Raw genomic sequence first — 17,101 nt, 5'->3', positions numbered from 1 at the left:
TCCTCTTAAGGAAGTGAAATGCATGCTCAATTTGGTTAAGATCTGATGATTGACTTGGCCAGTGTAAAACTTTACACCTTTTTCCCTCTGATGAAGTCCATTGTTGAGTTGATGGTGTGTTTTGGGTCATTGTCTTGCTGCATGATGAAGTTCCTCCTGATTAATTTGGATGTATTTCTCTGTAAATGGGCAGACAAAATGTTCCTGCAAACTTTTGAATTCATTCTGCTGCTACAATCATAAGTTACATCATCAATACAGATTAGTGAGCCTGTTCCAGAAGCAGCCATGCAAGTCATGCCACTACCTCCACCATGTTTCACAGATTGTATGTTTTGAATCATGAGTAGATCCTTTCTTTCTCCACACTTTGGCCTTTCCATCACTTTGGTAGAGGTTAATCTTGGTTCCAGAACCTTTATGGCTCATCTCTGTATTTCTTTGCAACGTCCAATCTGGCTTTCAGATTCTTACTGCTGATGAGTGGTTTGCATCTTGTAGTACGAACTCGATATTTCTTCTCTGCTTCTATATTTCTAGTTTGCTTCTATATTTCTGAAGTCTTCTTCGAACAGTGGATTGTGGTCATGTCACTGACTGTTGTTTTTGGGTTTTTCCTCACAGCGCTCGCAATTTTTCTGTCATCAGCTGTTGTTGTTTTCCTTGGCCGACCCATTCAGTGTCTGTTGCTCTTTCTTTTTCAGGACATTCTAAATTGTTGTATTGGCTGTGGCCAATGCTTGTACATTGCCTCTGATTGATTTTCCCTATTTTCTCATCTTCAAAATGGCCTGTATTTCTCCTATATACATGTTGGCTTATCATTTTAACAAAAATGTAGCCTTCACAGGTGAAACTATAGGCAAAACCAAGAGTAGCTGCTTATCAGAGCTATTTATTGTTTATACAATCGATCTAACAGGAAACACCTGGGTAACAAAAAACACCTGTCAGTCACATATTCCTATATGTTTGCTCGTCTACAAATTGTGTGGTTCAATACAAAATGTGCTATGTTCTGTGTCATTTAACTCATCTACATATAAATACCAGGAAATTAAAGCTGAAATTCTAAACACTTTTCTCATATTCATCTTTTGATCTCAAACCCAAAAGCTCAGTCTTCAGCAAAAAACAAATTAATTAGCTTTGCAGTTCCAACAGTTTCAGGGGGTACTATAGGTTCCAACTTAATTTATGTTAAATTTATTTAGGTTCCAACTCTTATGTGATCATCGTATTAATAACAATGTAAAGACAAGAGACATCATCAACTCCCTTTATCTTCACTTGTCTTCCCAGATGATACATTCTGATGCTCTTATGCGTGAGTTTCTATTTTCCCGGTTCTGCTTCAGCCTCCGCAGGACAGGAGAATTCCCACTCTCTGCTAGCCAATTTGAGGAGCTTGTGATTGTGGATGCAGGATGTGGATCTACAGTATTGGATGGACAGCAATTACAGGAACCATGAGTACTAATACTAAAGCTGTATGAATGTTCACTCCAGGCACAGTTACAATTATTTCAATTCATTGGAGTTTATATGTTTAACGTAACAATAGGACCTGACACAACCTGCTCCTTATTCCCTATGATAACTTCTAAATATGACAACGCCTGTACATTTTTACAATTGTGCACAGTTTCCTTTCTGGATAATTCAGATTATTCTAATGGCATATCTCAACTCCGGGGACACACACACACACACACACACATTTAAATAGTGCCTCTATAAGCTATCCATTTTTTTTCTACAAATATTGGTGGTAGATTGATGATGGAAGAAAGAAAAATTCATGTCACCCAAAGATTAACTGAGATGAAGGGAATAACAAATTTAAATAAAGGCTTGTTTATTGTTTTGTTTTGTTTTGTTTTTTATAACTGAGCACTGGATCCAAATGAAAAACTTTTACCCTGAGCTGCAGGAGGTAGGGAGTCTTTATCATCCCCAATTGCCCGCCTTCTCCTCTGCAAGACCATCAGCAGCTCCGCCTCCCCTACATTACGACTAATCCTCTTCCTGGATGCCATCCTTTTGGGTCCTGGTTTTTTTATGGTGTCCTGAGTGATAATCCGTCAGTCGAGTTAGATCACCACAAAAACAACTACTTAAGAACTAAAGAATAGGTAGTGCTCTACTAAAAGAACATACACTGACTGTCCACTGTATTAGAAACACCTGTACACCTGCCCATTCATGCAGTTATCTAATCAGCCAATCATGTTGCAGCAGTGCAAAGCAAAAAAAATAAATAAATAAAATAAAAATGCAGATACAGTTCAACAGCTTTTTATGGTCATTCTCCTCTGATTTCTCTCACCAACAAGGTATTTCAGCCTGCAGACCTTTCACTCACAGGTTGTTTTTGTTTGTTGCACCATTCTGTGTAAACATTAGAGACTGTTTTGTAAAGATCTCAGGAGATCAGCAGTTTCTGAAAAACTCAAACCAGCCCATCTGGCACCAACAACCATGCCACAGTTAAGGTCACAGAGATCACACCTTTTCTCCATTCTGATGTTTGATGTGAACATTAGCTGAAGCTCTAGACTTTTGTCTGCATGATTTTATGCATTGTGCTGCTGCCACATGATTGGCTGATTGGATAACCGAATAAATGAGCAGGTGTACAGGTGTTCCTTTTAAAGTAACCGATGAGTTTATTTAGGTTTATAGAGCTAACTAAAGGTTAACTAATATCAGTTCTTATCACAGTCATTTCATGGAAATGAAATTCAGAATTGCATAGTAATTGCAAGTTAAGGAATTGTGAAATTGTGAAATCTAAAAGTGGATGGCTTTAAAAGGACGACACTATTTACCAGTATTCCCTGCAACTCAAGGACAGCAGATTTCCTCTTCTCACTTCTTTGATCCTATGACAAAAAACATATCTTATTATCTTGCAACACAACTCTATTAGCACTAGATTCAAGGATTTATAATGGCAGTTACTTGTTACTTTAAAAGCTTAGTATTTGGTACAGACAGTATGTATACTGAAAAAGTACACAGATAGACTGTAGTCTCAGTAAACTCAAAGACTTTGTATTGTTTTTTCTTTAAATTTTCCACACATCTTATTTACAAACTGCTTTTGAAAAATGTACCATTAACATACACTTATATGTATTTTGTATGTAAGTCTAAGAGTTATAATTCAATAAACACTAACCTTCCATGAGTCTTCATCCAAGCCAGCCTGTAAGGGGGAAAAAAGAAAAGTGATATTAAACAATAATTTCCCCTCATTTAGATCTGAGGTTTTAAAAAATATAACACAGTTGCTTTGAATCTATTTACCTGTGGGGGTTTCTGGGTGGGTTTCAGTACAATCCCTTTCTTAATTCTCTCCATCATTTCATCCACTGCCCTGGCTTTCACATCTACAGACATTGCAGGCTCTGTGATAACAAAATGGCAGACCAGAAGTGAGTCAAATTCATCCCTGCAAAGTACAGATTTTGTATAATGGAGACATAGATACACATATAGCTCTTACTCTTCAAGTCAGTGGTATTGTTTCCAACTTTCTTTCTGTTCCTCAAAGCATCCAACGGGCTGGAGGCATACATCAATATATTTATCATACTGTCTTAGGTCTTTTCACAGGGTTCTGTATTGTGCTTGTTATGTATACTGTACATGTCATGATAATGGTGAAAATTGTCATTTGGATCTTACTCAATAGGACTTGTGCAGAGCACAGGAGGAGGAGGAGGTGGTGGTGGTGGAGGAGGAGGGAGTGGAGGAAAAGGAGTTGAAGAAAGTGGTGCTGGAGTGACATTCTCTTCATTTGATAGGCCAGATTCAATAAGAGGATTCATTGTGACCGTTTTCAGCATATCCTGAAGCTGCTTAACTGAGAACATATTAATAAATTATTTATTTAATTATGTCATGTAACATTAAATCCTCCTTCTTCTGACAGGAAATTTGTCTGAACTAATTACACTAATGTTAACACAGCACAGTTGGCCTCACCTTCCTCCTGCAGTTCTGTCACAGTGTTTTGCGAGTCTCTCAAATGATTCTCTATCTTCATCCTCTCCTTTATGTTGGTCTCTAGCTGAGCTTTGACCATCTGCAGCTCAGTAAGAGCATTAAACTCCTCCATTACTGCCTGAGACTGACTTCTCTACAAGAAAGAACCACAATCCAGGAGGGCAGTTAGGATAAAGATACAAGTGAATCATTTCTGATCATTTCTGCTTTTGTAAACCGACATTGCCCATGTGCTCCTCCACACAAGCATACACAAACTCAGACACACTATGTACACCATAGGTGGGAAGTAACAAAGTTCAATGACTTTACTGTACTGTTAAATGGTGTTACTGTATTTAAGTACATGGCTGTGCACTTTCTTTTGACTATTATTATATTATAATATATTATACTATTATATGTATTTTCAAACACTATCCCATCATCAGCGTTATTATCTTGCTAGCTAACATTTAAGAGATTAGGAATAAACCTGTTGGTAGTCTTAGCTAATGTTTTGCCATGTCCTTAGAGGCACTAATTTACCATCAGTAATTAAAATTACTGTGTGATTTGAGGCAGACATCTTTTTTGGTTGAATTTTTAATTCCATATTTTAGTAAATGTAAGATTTTACTTTTCTATTTTAACTTGAATAAAGAATCTGAAACTGTACTTCCCTGTACTACATTTCATTGTCTCACAAACATGATGACTGATTCACAGACGGCATTGTGCTTTGTGCTCAAGATGCACCAACTTTTGTGTGCAATATTTGTCTGTGCAACCTTCTCTGTGACATATTCTTGTTTTACTTACATTGCAATAGTTATATGTAATAGTTGCATTTAAAATCTGTGTTATATTACAAGTGTTGTCCTTTTCCTTTTCTGCTGTAATGTTTAATGACTATAAGCACAACAGCAAGCTCAATGGCAGAGTCGAATTCTTTGGATACGCTAATGTCATTGGCCAATAAATCACGATTCAACTTTTACCAGAGTATTTTTCTACTTTAGAAGAGTAATTGCACTTTTAATTAAGCAAAGAATTTGGGTAATTTTACCTCCCCCCTCTCTCTCTCTATCTCTCTCTCTCTCTCTCTCTCTCACACACACACACACACACACACACACACCTGGTGTTGTTGATGCAGTCGTATCTCCTCCAGTGCTTTGCTGAGCTGAGCCACCTGCTCAAGGGCTTGCTGAAGCTGTGCATCAACCTCTTCATTTTGTACCAGGGCCAGGCTCTGCCTCTGGCTGTCCTTCTGCTTCACCAGCACCTATACTCACCCGTTCCCAATTAAACAGTCCGTTAGCTCTTGAAATAATAAATCAAATTGATGTCCCTTTTGATTTCAGGGAACAAAAGTTTAACAAGAACAATTATTGGGTCGACCTCAATCATAAACATTCAAAAGATGAATTATGGCTTGTTTTCAGTATATATCATCTACTAATATATGACCCTGCCCACAATCCAGTATTCAAACCAACTATTGGGTTATTGATTGTGCACATGAAGCCAGTAATTATTTAGGGTTTTGTTAAACAAAGACACTTGATTAAAAAAAATAATTTCTATCACCAAATCATTGAAACATCTCTGACTCCACCTTCACAATTCACATGTCCTTCAATGATTCGTGTCATACAGTTAAAAACCAGGAACCAGAAGAAGACCCTGGAAGTGAATCTGTTTTGGTTTCAGATCATAACTTTCACTTCTCGCATGTATGAAGAGCTCTTGGTTCACTATGTAGCCACCAGAGTTCAACCAGTGATCACCAACAGCATCGCAATTAGACCAAAAAAGCCTGGATTTGACAAGTGAATAGTTGCAGCTCTTTGTATGAAGACAAGCCTGCATTTACTTTCTGTTTGGGTTAGGCCTTCATTAGACTCTTTGTAACAGAAATTCAAATAAGGAAATGAATGTGTTTTGAAAACAGGGTAAAACACATAAATGGACAGGACTAGCAATAAAGAGCCTCATTTAAGCTGTTTAGTGTGTGGTGGGCCATTGAGAGTGAGACTGAGTGGGGTGTAAACAGTAGGGGTCCCTTTCACAGGTGAAATTCCCCCCTGCAAGGCCTTCATTATGCCATCTGCCAATGGTGAACAATATGGACAAAGGCAACAATAATGGTGGCGGATATAAAGTGTCAGCCAAGGACAGGGGGCTAAAAAGCTTCAGTTTACAAACTGCCATCTTGATGGGTACTAATTATTGCGGAGGGGTGTGTGTGGGTGAACGCAAGGTAGTGTTCTGTGCTGAGATGCTCACATAGAGGATAAATGCCAGAACAGCTGGCATTAATAAAAACAAGTTGCAGCCTGTGTGTGTGTATGTGTGTGTGTGTGTGTTTTCCATTATCCCAATATACACAAAACAAAAGGGTTGTTGCTGAAATAGGGGGAAATTGGGAAAAAGACATCTTGCCTCTTGTCTACTCATACTTAGCTGAATGACAGACAACATGTTGTCTGTTCCTAATACACATTTATTGACCAGGCGTACTAATGGTTGGTCTGACCCTTTCCTCCTGACCACCACTGTGTTTATCCTACAATAAGTAGGATAAGTAGAGGCAGGTGTAAATGCATTTGTATTTCTAAGAGAAAGAAATCCTCTAAATCCTCTAAACATTGTTCATAATATGTATTACCACAACATTTGCCTTAAGGAAAATCCCCTACTTTGGTAGAACTACCTGTTGCGCAAACTCTTCAGCATGATGCCTGAGTCCTTGCTCCATTTCCAACTTCTGTGACATCTCTGCAAACTCTTCTGTAACAAGCTGGGATACTATGCTCAGCATTCACACATAAATACATACAGAGAGCGAGAAAAGAAGAATTGCATAAAAAAAAACCTTTTATAGAAAAATAGAATAGTATATTTGCAAAGAAATAAATGAATATGTAAGCAAACAAGTGAACCAGCAAATAAATAAAAAGGGCTATTAGTTGCCAGTCACCTCTTTTCATTTTGTCCACTGTTCGACTCTGTTTAGTTAATTTCCTCAAAATAGCCTCTTTCTCCTGAACCTCCATTGCAAGCTGTTGAGAGTGATGTTTAAAAAATGTAGTATCACAACACATTTCACATCCTCAGAGAATATAATTCTCCCAAAAGAATAAAATGAGTAATGTCACATTTGATGCAGTGCATCACATACTCTCTCAGCATTTTCTGTACCTGTTCTTTCAGTTCTTCCTTTTCTTTTTTCAAGACTTCTACCTGCTCACACAGCTGCATCTTCTCCCCCAAGAGCTGATCAACAGAGGACTGAAGCTCTGACAACACAATGGGTTATTATTATTAATGTAAAAAATTAATTTGGTGATTAAATGTATATGTTTGTACACCTATGCAAATAGCGATTAAGCAATGAGGTAAAAGTTCGACTATGGACTTGAATTTGCAGCTAAAATGCAATTAATGTAGGAGTCAATCCTCATATCACAAAGGTTCCCAACCCCCTGTCCTGCATATTTTAGTCTTTTCGCTGCTATAATACAACCACGTGTTGTGTTGAGAGCAGGGAAAACAGTAATATGTATAGCACAGGAGACTTCAGGACCAGGGCTGGGGACCTGTGACATATAAACACGCACAACCAGTAAAAAAACAAACAAACACGTAAATAAATAGATAAATAAATAAATAAAAAAAGCAATTATATAACATACAAAATGGAAAGGTTGCATTCCACAGTGTTGTTGAATCCTCAAATATGATTGGTCAGAAAGTGCTGATTAATTGCTATTGTAAATTATTCAGATTATTGTTGATTTATGTTTGACAGCAGCTCAGATGGTAGATTTGGCTGCAAGTCAAATCACAGGTTTGTGTTAATGCACTTGTTTCTGTAGTAAGAGCTAATTTACATGGACTGGCATTGTGGGTGCTGCATATACAATATGTGTGTAGCAGTTCTGTGCAGTGTGAATCTGAGGATGGTGGATTACCTCTGATCTGGGCCTGACTTTTGAGAAGGGGGTCTTCTGCCAATTCCACTGACGTGTTAAAGTCAGAAGCAGAGTCATCTTCTAGGTCCAAGTTCAGAGTAGCAAGGTTTTCAGGCAGCTCTGGGATCAGGGGCAGGAGAGCCTGACTTTTTCTCTTTAAGGCCTTGTTCTCTTTTGTTACCTGTGAGTTCAAAGGTCATGTGTTGTGACTAAGGCAACAGTACAATAATGCAATAGTATTGCATGCATTCATTCATTGAAAGCATTACTAAATAATAATGATATATTGTACAATGCTATGCAATATAAAACGCTGCTTCTCTAAATGTTGCCAGTTTTTAGTTAGAAACCAAGAAATTAATCAATTAAAAAATAATGACTGTAGTAATGAGGAAAGATAATTGATAAATAAATAGAGTTCAGATTGATTTGCTTTGCTACTGCTGAATCTATTTATTGGGTACAGATGATGTTGCATATGCCACACACACACACACACACACACACACACACACACACACACACACACACACACACACACACACATCTTTCATTATAATCCTAAAAAAGGCCTAATAGTAGGGAATCCAGAGTCTATCCCAGGAACCTGCGTGAGGCACCATGAACACACATTCTCACGTCCATTTACATTACACTTAGGGACAGTTTAAATTTCATGTTGGCATGTTGGCATGTTTCTGGGAGACCCACACAGACATTGATAGGACATTTGAAACTCCACAGTGACAGCAACCCAAGCTCAGGATCAAAAGCCCTTTCCTCTAACTGGACGGATTATTGGACCCACCTTTACGGCAACTGCTTCAGCATTCTCTCTACATGAGCGTTCAATCTGAAACTGAATCTCCAGCAAGTTTATCTCCTTCAGCAGCTGAGTGGATGCTAATGGAAATTCATGCATAAAAAGTAAGATTAGTTAAGCAGGATTAATAATGTTGAAAGTTAAAAATAATAGCTTCTGTGCATATTATATTCATAAAAGAAGTATATCAACGTCAGTTTTTCTACTTGTGACAAATAACAAGGCTGCCCCAGTCAGCTCACCTTCCTCCATTTGAGACAGTCTCTGGTTGGCTTCATCCCGTTGCTTCTCCAAAATCTCACACTGCAAAAGTTATTAATAATAGGGTAAATATGACTTAACAAAATACTTAATAATGCAGGAACATAGCAATATTTTATCAAAGCACCTGAATGTCTTGTTCCTCCTCTGAAGAAAGGACACTCTCATCCTCAGAGTCTTGGGCAAAAATAAATGGTTAAAGGTTAAGGTACTTGTGGGCAGTGTGAGTATGATTAAATATACATCCATTCAGTGACTGACATTATTATACAGTCAAGACACGATGTGTACATGCATGGTATTGGACATGCTATCACAATCAAGCTAAAGCTCAATTTCAACAATAGCCACGTTTTCACCGCAGGAACTTTCCCCAGGACTTTTGGAGGTACTTGGTGTGTTTCCACTGCAGGGAACAGGGTCTAAATTAAGTTCCGGGTAAAATATTTCCCCCTCCGAAAGTCCCTACTCGGGAGGTGGTACTTTTTCAAAGTTCAGGAACTTTGGGGGGTGGGACTTGGGCACTGAACATGCTGATTGAGTAAACAGAGACTTTTTTTTTTTTCCAACGACCATTTTTAAAAGTCTGTGGTTCATACAGTAACAGCTAATGCAATTCTAATCAACACACACACACACACACACACACACAGATAGAGATATATATATAGATATATATATATATATATATATATATATATATATGTTTTACTATGTGAATTTAATTTATGTTTGAAAATATACACTCATTTCAAATCTGATGACTGCAACACACTCCAAAGAAGTTGAGACAGTCGACTGTTTACCGCTGTGTAACATCACTTTTTCTTTTAATAACACTTATTAAGCGTTTGGGTGCTGAAGACACCAGTTGGTTACGTTTAGCAAGCCGAATTTTCCCACATTCATCCATTATGTATTTCTTCAGCTGTGCAACTGTACGGGGCCTTCGTTGCCTTATTTTGTACTTCATAATGCGCCACACGTTCTTAATAGGAGACAGGTTAGGACTGCAGGTAGGCCATGCTAGCACCCGCACTCTCAGCTTATGCAACCACGCACTTGTAATCCAGGCAGAATGTAGTTTGGCAACATATGTTGCTCCAAAATGTGTACATATCAATCTGCATTAATGATGCCCTCACAGACGTGCAAGTTACCCATGCCATGGGCACTGATACACCACCATACCATGATAGACGCTGGCTTTTGGACCTGGCGCTGATAACAGCTTGGATGGTCTTTTTCCTCTTTGGCCCGGAGAACTCGACGGATTTTTGTCCAAAAACTATTTGAAATGTTGACTCGTCGGACCACAAAAAAAAAACGATTCCACTGTGCTACTGTCCATCTCAGATGAGATGAGCCCAGAGAAGTCGGCGGCGATTCTGGACAGTGTTGATGTATGGCTTCTGCTTTGCATAGTAAAGCCTTAACATGCATCTGTGGATGCAGTGGCGAATTGTGTTGACTGACAAAGGTTTACCAATGTATTACCGAGCCCATGTCAGGATCTCCAGTACAGACTCATGACGGTTTTTAAGACAGTGACATCTGAGGAATCAGAGATCACGCACATTTAGAAGTGGTTTTCGACCTTGCTCTTTACGCACCAATATTTGACCTGATTCCTTAAATCTTTTAATTATATTGTGCACTGTAGAAGGTGAAATACCCAAAATCCTACCGATTTGTCTTTGGGGAATGTTGTTCTCAAAGTGTCTGGATTATTCGCTGACGCATCTGTTGGCAGATTTGCGAGCCTCAACCCATCCTTGCTCTTGAAGTACTAGGCCTTTTTTGGAGGCTCCTTATATACTATGATTAGACGATTGCCTCACCTGTTTCACGTCACTTTCTTATTTCAACTTGTCGCATCATTATTAGTCCTAAATTGCCCCTGTCCCAACTTTTTTTTGGAACAAGTTGCATGCATCAATTTCAAAATAAGCGTTTATTAGCCTTGATTAGGTAAAACTTGAAATACCGTGTCTTTCTACAGTTTTTGTTTAAATACAAGTTAAAGTACATTTACAAATCACTCCTCTTTGTTGTTGTTGTTTTTTTTTTTTAGCATTTTCCATACTGTCCCAACTTTTTCAGAATTGTGGTTGTGTGTGTGTGTGTGTGTGTGTGTGTGTGTGTGTGTGTGTGTGTGTGTGTGTGTGTGTGTGTGTATGTGTGTGTTTGTGTAGAATTAGAAAATACGTCTAAGGAAAGTGTAAGTGACAAGAGAAATGTGTGACTTTTATTGAAAAAAGGCTACTCATTAGGTACTTGTGCACAACAACTTCTACTAACAATGCCTAATATCAACAGTATGACAAAAGTAGGGTTACAGTAACTTACAGCTTTACAGTAACTTTAACTCTCACTGTAACTGCTTTGCACTTTATTTTAATAAAGCATTTCTTTACAGTCCCATTAGAATCTGAGATAGTATACACATTGAAAAATTAGATTTGTACATCTTACCTAAATTTCTGAAATCTGTTCCTGAACTCCACATCTTCGTAACAAGCCAGAATATCTATGAGAACTGATATTGAACTGAACGGGAATTACTTACAAAGAAAGTTTGAAGACAAAGGAGAACTGAAACTATTTCTCACATGCACAAGAGTTTCATCAGCTTATGCTCTTTACTGAAAAAGTGTTCATATAGAGTAAACCAAAGTTAGTTTTATTTTCAGTCTGTGTCATAAGATTTTGAAGCCATCTTGGATCGGCTTTTCTTACTCACATTCTTTAAATAAAGAATGCAAAATTGGAAATATGCAAGAAATACAATACAGTCAGATATAACAGAATAAGTATTATTTTCCCTTTTAGGATGGTTTCATTGTATCATTGTAGAAACAGTGTAAAATAAGAGATTCGTGCTATATTGTGGTGTTTGGGCATGCAATTATAACAAAAATGTGAATTTTATTTAATTGTTTGCTTCAAGAACATACTAAAAACAAAAGTTGGTTCCAAAATACTTGTGACACAAAATTCATTATGTGCACTAAAATGAGCGTGTTGTATATGATGGCACTTATTTTGAAGCAATCTTCTTCACACTATTTAAATTTGTCCTTTTCTCCATTTCAAAATACCTTTTAATTGATGGATAAAGTACAGATTCTATCTATGTCTGGAGAAGGTGGACAACAGTGTGATACAGGAGGAGAACATGGAGGCGACCTGTGAGCAGTAGGCCAACAACTGAGAGAAGAATGATCATTATTGAACACTGACTGAACACTTTCAGTTCCTGGGCAGAAAATGCGCAATGGAATTGAGTGGGTTACCTTTTGCCCCCAGTCTAAGGGATGGATTTGACATGGGGGCCTTCTGGTGCCCACCATCTCCTCTAATCTATTGGTTGAAGTAGATTAGATGTATTTTATAATAATATGAATATCAAATGTATAAGTGAAGAAAATGAAATGGGTTTGGACAGTGTGAGAAAACCATAGAACCCCAGAAAAACCTATGCTGTGCAAGCACAGGGAGAAAATATGAAACTCTGCACAGACAGTAACCTGGGACTGAAATTGAAACAGGGACCCTGGAGCTGTGAGGCAGGAATGCTACCCACTGTGTCACCATGCACACTGAGGAATTTGCTTCAAGGAAATAAAGGAAGGCTAATTTCTTATAGTAAGCACTCTTTTAGCCTGCCTGGGTAGCTTTCATGACACTCGTCATTAAATATAACCCCCAATATTGAGGTCAATGTAATAGACCAACAATGGTTGGTCTGTATATCGCTAAATATGTACCTATGAAGTATAGGTACTTATATATTTAGCTTTTTTTTTTGGAAGTCATGAGTTTTGAACAAATTGCTATTGTTTGTGCTGTAGTAGAACAATGCTTAACAGAATGTATTATTTAATGATGAAATAAAGTGTGGATTTTATATTTACTGTGGTCTGGTGTTCAGTGTCACAGGGATCCAATACTCTATAGATGCTGTGAAACAAATAGAAAAAGTACATAGTTTATAGGCATTTAGCACACTATTAAAGCTGTGTAACCCCATGGCATCCCTATCTCCCAGGACAACTTTAATGGATACTAATTCATCGATTCCTCTGTTAAGTCCTTTAGTCCTTACTGCTGTGACAGCATCACTCCAGTGCCATTTTTAAGACATCCACTTTCTCAATGAATACAGTTACACAGGTCGGGCTGCCTATGAACAAGGGGGCTCGGGAATTGGTCCTTAAATGTTTATAAAGCTGTGCATGCATGCTCACCCCATTTATAGGTCCAAGCTTTTCCTTTTAGGGGAGAGGTGATGTGACCTACCAGAAAGCTAAAGCAGGGGGTAAATGAGTGTGGGGGAAAAAATGTCCCCAAAATCCCCCAGATTGCTGGCGTGATCTTTTGGAGTTGTTTGCACCGGTCAATAACACTCCTTTTCTCTTTGACTCGCTGCACCTCCTCTCACATTGAGAATGCAACCAAGACATAAAATGTGGTTTTCTTTGGACAGATAGGTAATCTATGTGTCTATGTTTTGGAAAGGCAAATCAGCATATGGAAAAGAAATTGTATAATAGATTATTGTGTGCCATGAATCTCCATAAATTTTTCTGAGAAAAGACCAGCATCAAACCTTTGTGTGAAGCAATAGGGTTACTAGGTTTAGTAACACTGACCATATACATTTCACTAAGAAGAATTGTAGCATCTCTTTCTTTTTACTGTTTATGTATAGTTACTTAGATCATAGTTTTATTATTGTGTTTATTCAATTTATTTTATTCAGGTTTACTTCACTTTTATACTGTTTTAGTTTGCATCTATATAATTGACAGATACTCATGTCAATTTGGTCAGCTTTCTAATATCTGATAATATCTCTGTGAACCAAAACATTCAAATAAAAGGTTATGAATTCATCACAGAAACAGTACAGAAATGGTATCACAGAAACATACAAACTCTCATTCACTATTATAGCACTGATACTGTCACAGGTGTACTTAAGGCTTAGAATGACCCTCTGGTCTTAGAATGTCTCTGGTCATAATTACGATGCCATGAATGCGATATAGTAGAAAGAGGAAGAGCAACAACAAATTACTATGATATAATGATACTAATGATGTGTGAAAGTTTACATAAAAGTGGCACGTTGAATGAAAATACAACACATTGTTTGCATTTTGAGTAGACACATTTCAAAATTCCAAAGTGGGTAAAAAAGACAACTATTAAAAATAATGATTTTTTCTGTATTCTCACCTATGTCAGGCTTCTTAGACTTGAAAAAAGTGAATTTTGGAATTTTAGTATTAGTTCTGTTTACAATAACATCATAAGCATCGTTACAATAATATCTTTAAGAATGGAAATGTCATAAATGAGTGAGTGTACAATGAATTGCTTCTTTGAACTCTATCTGTTGTTCATTGTCTGTGTGTAACATTCAGTTCAAGACTCATTATCATTGCTTCAATTATAGTTACTCAAGATGTGTCATGTACAGAGTGGGTACATGGCACATCTCGTCATCAAATTACTCATGATGTGTCATGTACAGAGCAAGACAAAATGTTTTATTAGTGCACTTTTGTTGTAGTGTATGTCTTCATTGCTGGAATAGGTAACATATGAGCAAGTAATGCAATCTTTACTCCAATCTTAAGCACTGACTCATGGATTATTGTGGGGAAATTCCAACTAACATTATTATATTGCATCCTTGAGAATCCTGTTGCCCAGAGGGCTATAATTCATATTGGCCTCATGGTGGCACCATGACTCTGTTAAAAACAACCTGTTGCTTCTACTCATCACCTAAGACTGCACATATGCACATGCTTTGCTTTAGTCAGTATTTAGTGGACCTTGTGTTCAGCCCCCTGTGGCAGTGCTTTGTAGTAAAGCTGTTACTAGAAAGTTTAATACCATGAGAATGATTAGTGGACTGATTAGTTGCCATTAAAATAGTAAACTTGCTGGGCCAATAAGAAAAATAATATTGTGTTTTGTCTTGCACACTGTAGTACAGATAGTCTTATACTATCACATTTGGATAATGAAAGACAGGAAGTGATCTAAACTGACACAAAGTGGCACAGACAGCTAACACAGGAAAGTCAGTCTGGCTGAAGACAAAGTGGTACAGTAAGCAGACAGCTGTGTCAAAGTGGTTAGGAAGAGAGGAGAGTAAGAAGACCGATAGAAACAGACAGATATTGAGTTGGAGGATACTGAACAATAACAATCATGTATGATTAAAAGTCTAGATTTTTATCAGCAGTTCCTGGCAGTGATTTTTCTTGATAATTCCACAGAGATCTTAAAAATGTATGCCCCAGTACTGCATAGCTGTTTGAACCCTGAAGGATTCCTGCTCTCTTTGCTGACCTCCCCTCACTGTGAGCCCATACACCTGGCCACTGAGGCTATTTCCCCAATCAATCTGGGACAACCTCTTGCCCTTCTTAAAATCCCCTCTCCTTCGCGCTCACTCTCTCTGTTGGGATCCGGAAGACCTGCATTAGTTCTGACATGCAGAAACACTGATTCTGTAAGGGTTGTGACCCCACACAGCAGGTCTTGGCAGGGTTTTAGTCCTATGCAATCACACATCTGCGTGCCTCAGTCCAATGCTACCCACTGTGTTCTCTGCTCGCCCTGTTCTGCATTCAGCACCACCCCCTCTAACCCTCTCCAACCCCCATCCGAACAGGCCTCACCAAGCCAGTAGCCAGCTTCAAGTACTGCTTCAGATGTACAGAGGGAAAAAAAATCCTAATTGGACTACTACAGGCTGGAAAGATGACCATCAACATACACTGTCACTACATGTCTTTTTCACATCTTTCAGGTTTACACTTGTTAACATCTGTTTGTTTTTCCTGTGTTTTCTTAAGAGGGCATATAACATATACTGCGTGTTATTTGTTTGTGCCTATTTTGTTTATCTAATGAGTTTATTTTGTAGAGTGTAGCCTCTTTTTAACATGTGTGAGTTTTTTAATGACCCTCCTGGTGACTATTGGGTGTTTGAACAAAAAAATCTGTAATAATTTAGATCTCTCTCTCTCTCTCTCTCTCTCTCTCTCACACACACACACACACACACACACACACACACACACACACACACACACACACTCCCCCTCTGTATCATTCCTTTCTGTTTCCACTCCAGCCACCTGTGTTCTTGCAGATGTTGCCAACTATGGTTCATGTGATGTGTGTCCCATTGCCTACCACTCAGAGGACATTGTGAAAATGTCTGTATGTGGTGTATTTGGAGGGATGCCATAAAGGAGTTTCCATAGTGGTGTTTTGCTGAAACAACTAAAATCAGCAATCAATTTACCAACTTTTGCAAAGCAATAGTTTTGATATTATAGTTTATATGGTTCAAAATCTCTAATCAAAGGAATCTTTTGTTTCCTTTGAGATCTGTTATAATCTAAACAATTCTAAATAGTACTGTTGTCTCTAATTTTCCAAAAAGTTAAACACAGCTAAGTTATATCATCAAGTACTTACATCAGTTTGAGGAAGACAAAAACACAGAGAGCCGTGAGTAGGAAATAGCAAGGGTTTATAGCACAGAGAGACGTAACAGAGTGATCTGAAAGTCCCCTGAAACGGGGCTCCCTTTTTATACAGTTGAAACACCCCTGGTTTGCCCAAAAATCATTACATCTGATGTCTGGGTGATGTCCTGTCTGGATTTGTTTAGATTCTTTTCCAATCCACTTATTTTTGCCTCAGACTTCTCGAGACCTGTTGAGTTTGCACTTTTAGGTGCTTTGTTTCTTGAAACCAGCTTCTGCTTTTTATGGCATGTCTGAGCTGATTTTGAGTGAGGACATTTATCACCTGTGTGCTTTTTCTCCTTTATCATGGGTAAGTGTATGCTTTTTCTGCATTGTCATTAGCATATGTACAGTATGATTTAGTAAAATAATCATTAGCCATTACTTTGTTATTCTGATTACTCTGGGTCTCTGTGTGTGAGAGAGTTCATGCTCTTGGGTGTGTGTGCTGTGTGTTGCACTTCCTCTTTTCAGTCAGG

At 38.0% G+C, this 17,101-nt stretch overlaps 1 protein-coding gene across 1 annotated transcript; it reads right to left on the bottom strand.

Annotated features, from left to right (window-relative positions):
• Positions 1 to 899: 899 nt before the first annotated feature.
• On the bottom strand, positions 900 to 11,613 carry shtn2 (shootin 2). The gene is made up of 17 exons (XM_053629536.1): positions 11,533 to 11,613; positions 9,185 to 9,234; positions 9,039 to 9,099; positions 8,782 to 8,876; positions 7,974 to 8,154; positions 7,201 to 7,298; positions 6,980 to 7,061; positions 6,713 to 6,807; positions 5,135 to 5,281; positions 3,994 to 4,147; positions 3,694 to 3,871; positions 3,512 to 3,570; positions 3,313 to 3,413; positions 3,185 to 3,211; positions 2,832 to 2,885; positions 1,922 to 2,069; positions 900 to 1,435 (listed from the first exon to the last, which is right to left on the bottom strand). The coding sequence occupies exons 1-17, from the start codon at positions 11,564 to 11,566 to the stop codon at positions 1,287 to 1,289; spliced, it is 1,713 nt and encodes a 570-aa protein (XP_053485511.1). The 5' UTR covers positions 11,567 to 11,613; the 3' UTR covers positions 900 to 1,286.
• Between the last annotated feature and the right edge of the window lie 5,488 nt (positions 11,614 to 17,101).

Source organism: Ictalurus furcatus, chromosome 7, assembly GCF_023375685.1.
Source record: "Ictalurus furcatus strain D&B chromosome 7, Billie_1.0, whole genome shotgun sequence".
NCBI lineage: Eukaryota > Metazoa > Chordata > Actinopteri > Siluriformes > Ictaluridae > Ictalurus > Ictalurus furcatus.
This window is presented reverse-complemented; position numbering and strand designations above follow the sequence as displayed.

What these genes read in the sequence shown, in the direction of transcription:
- shtn2 (XM_053629536.1), bottom strand. Translation starts at nt 11,566, where the DNA reads ATGTGGAGTTCAGGAACAGATTTCAGAAATTTAG. An exon ending in AGGAAGAACTGAAAGAACAG is followed by an intron (nt 7,062 to 7,200) that starts GTACAGAAAATG and finishes CACTCTCAACAG; the next exon opens with CTTGCAATGGAGGTTCAGGA. An exon ending in CTCTGCACAAGTCCTATTGA is followed by an intron (nt 3,571 to 3,693) that starts GTAAGATCCAAA and finishes GTATGCCTCCAG; the next exon opens with CCCGTTGGATGCTTTGAGGA.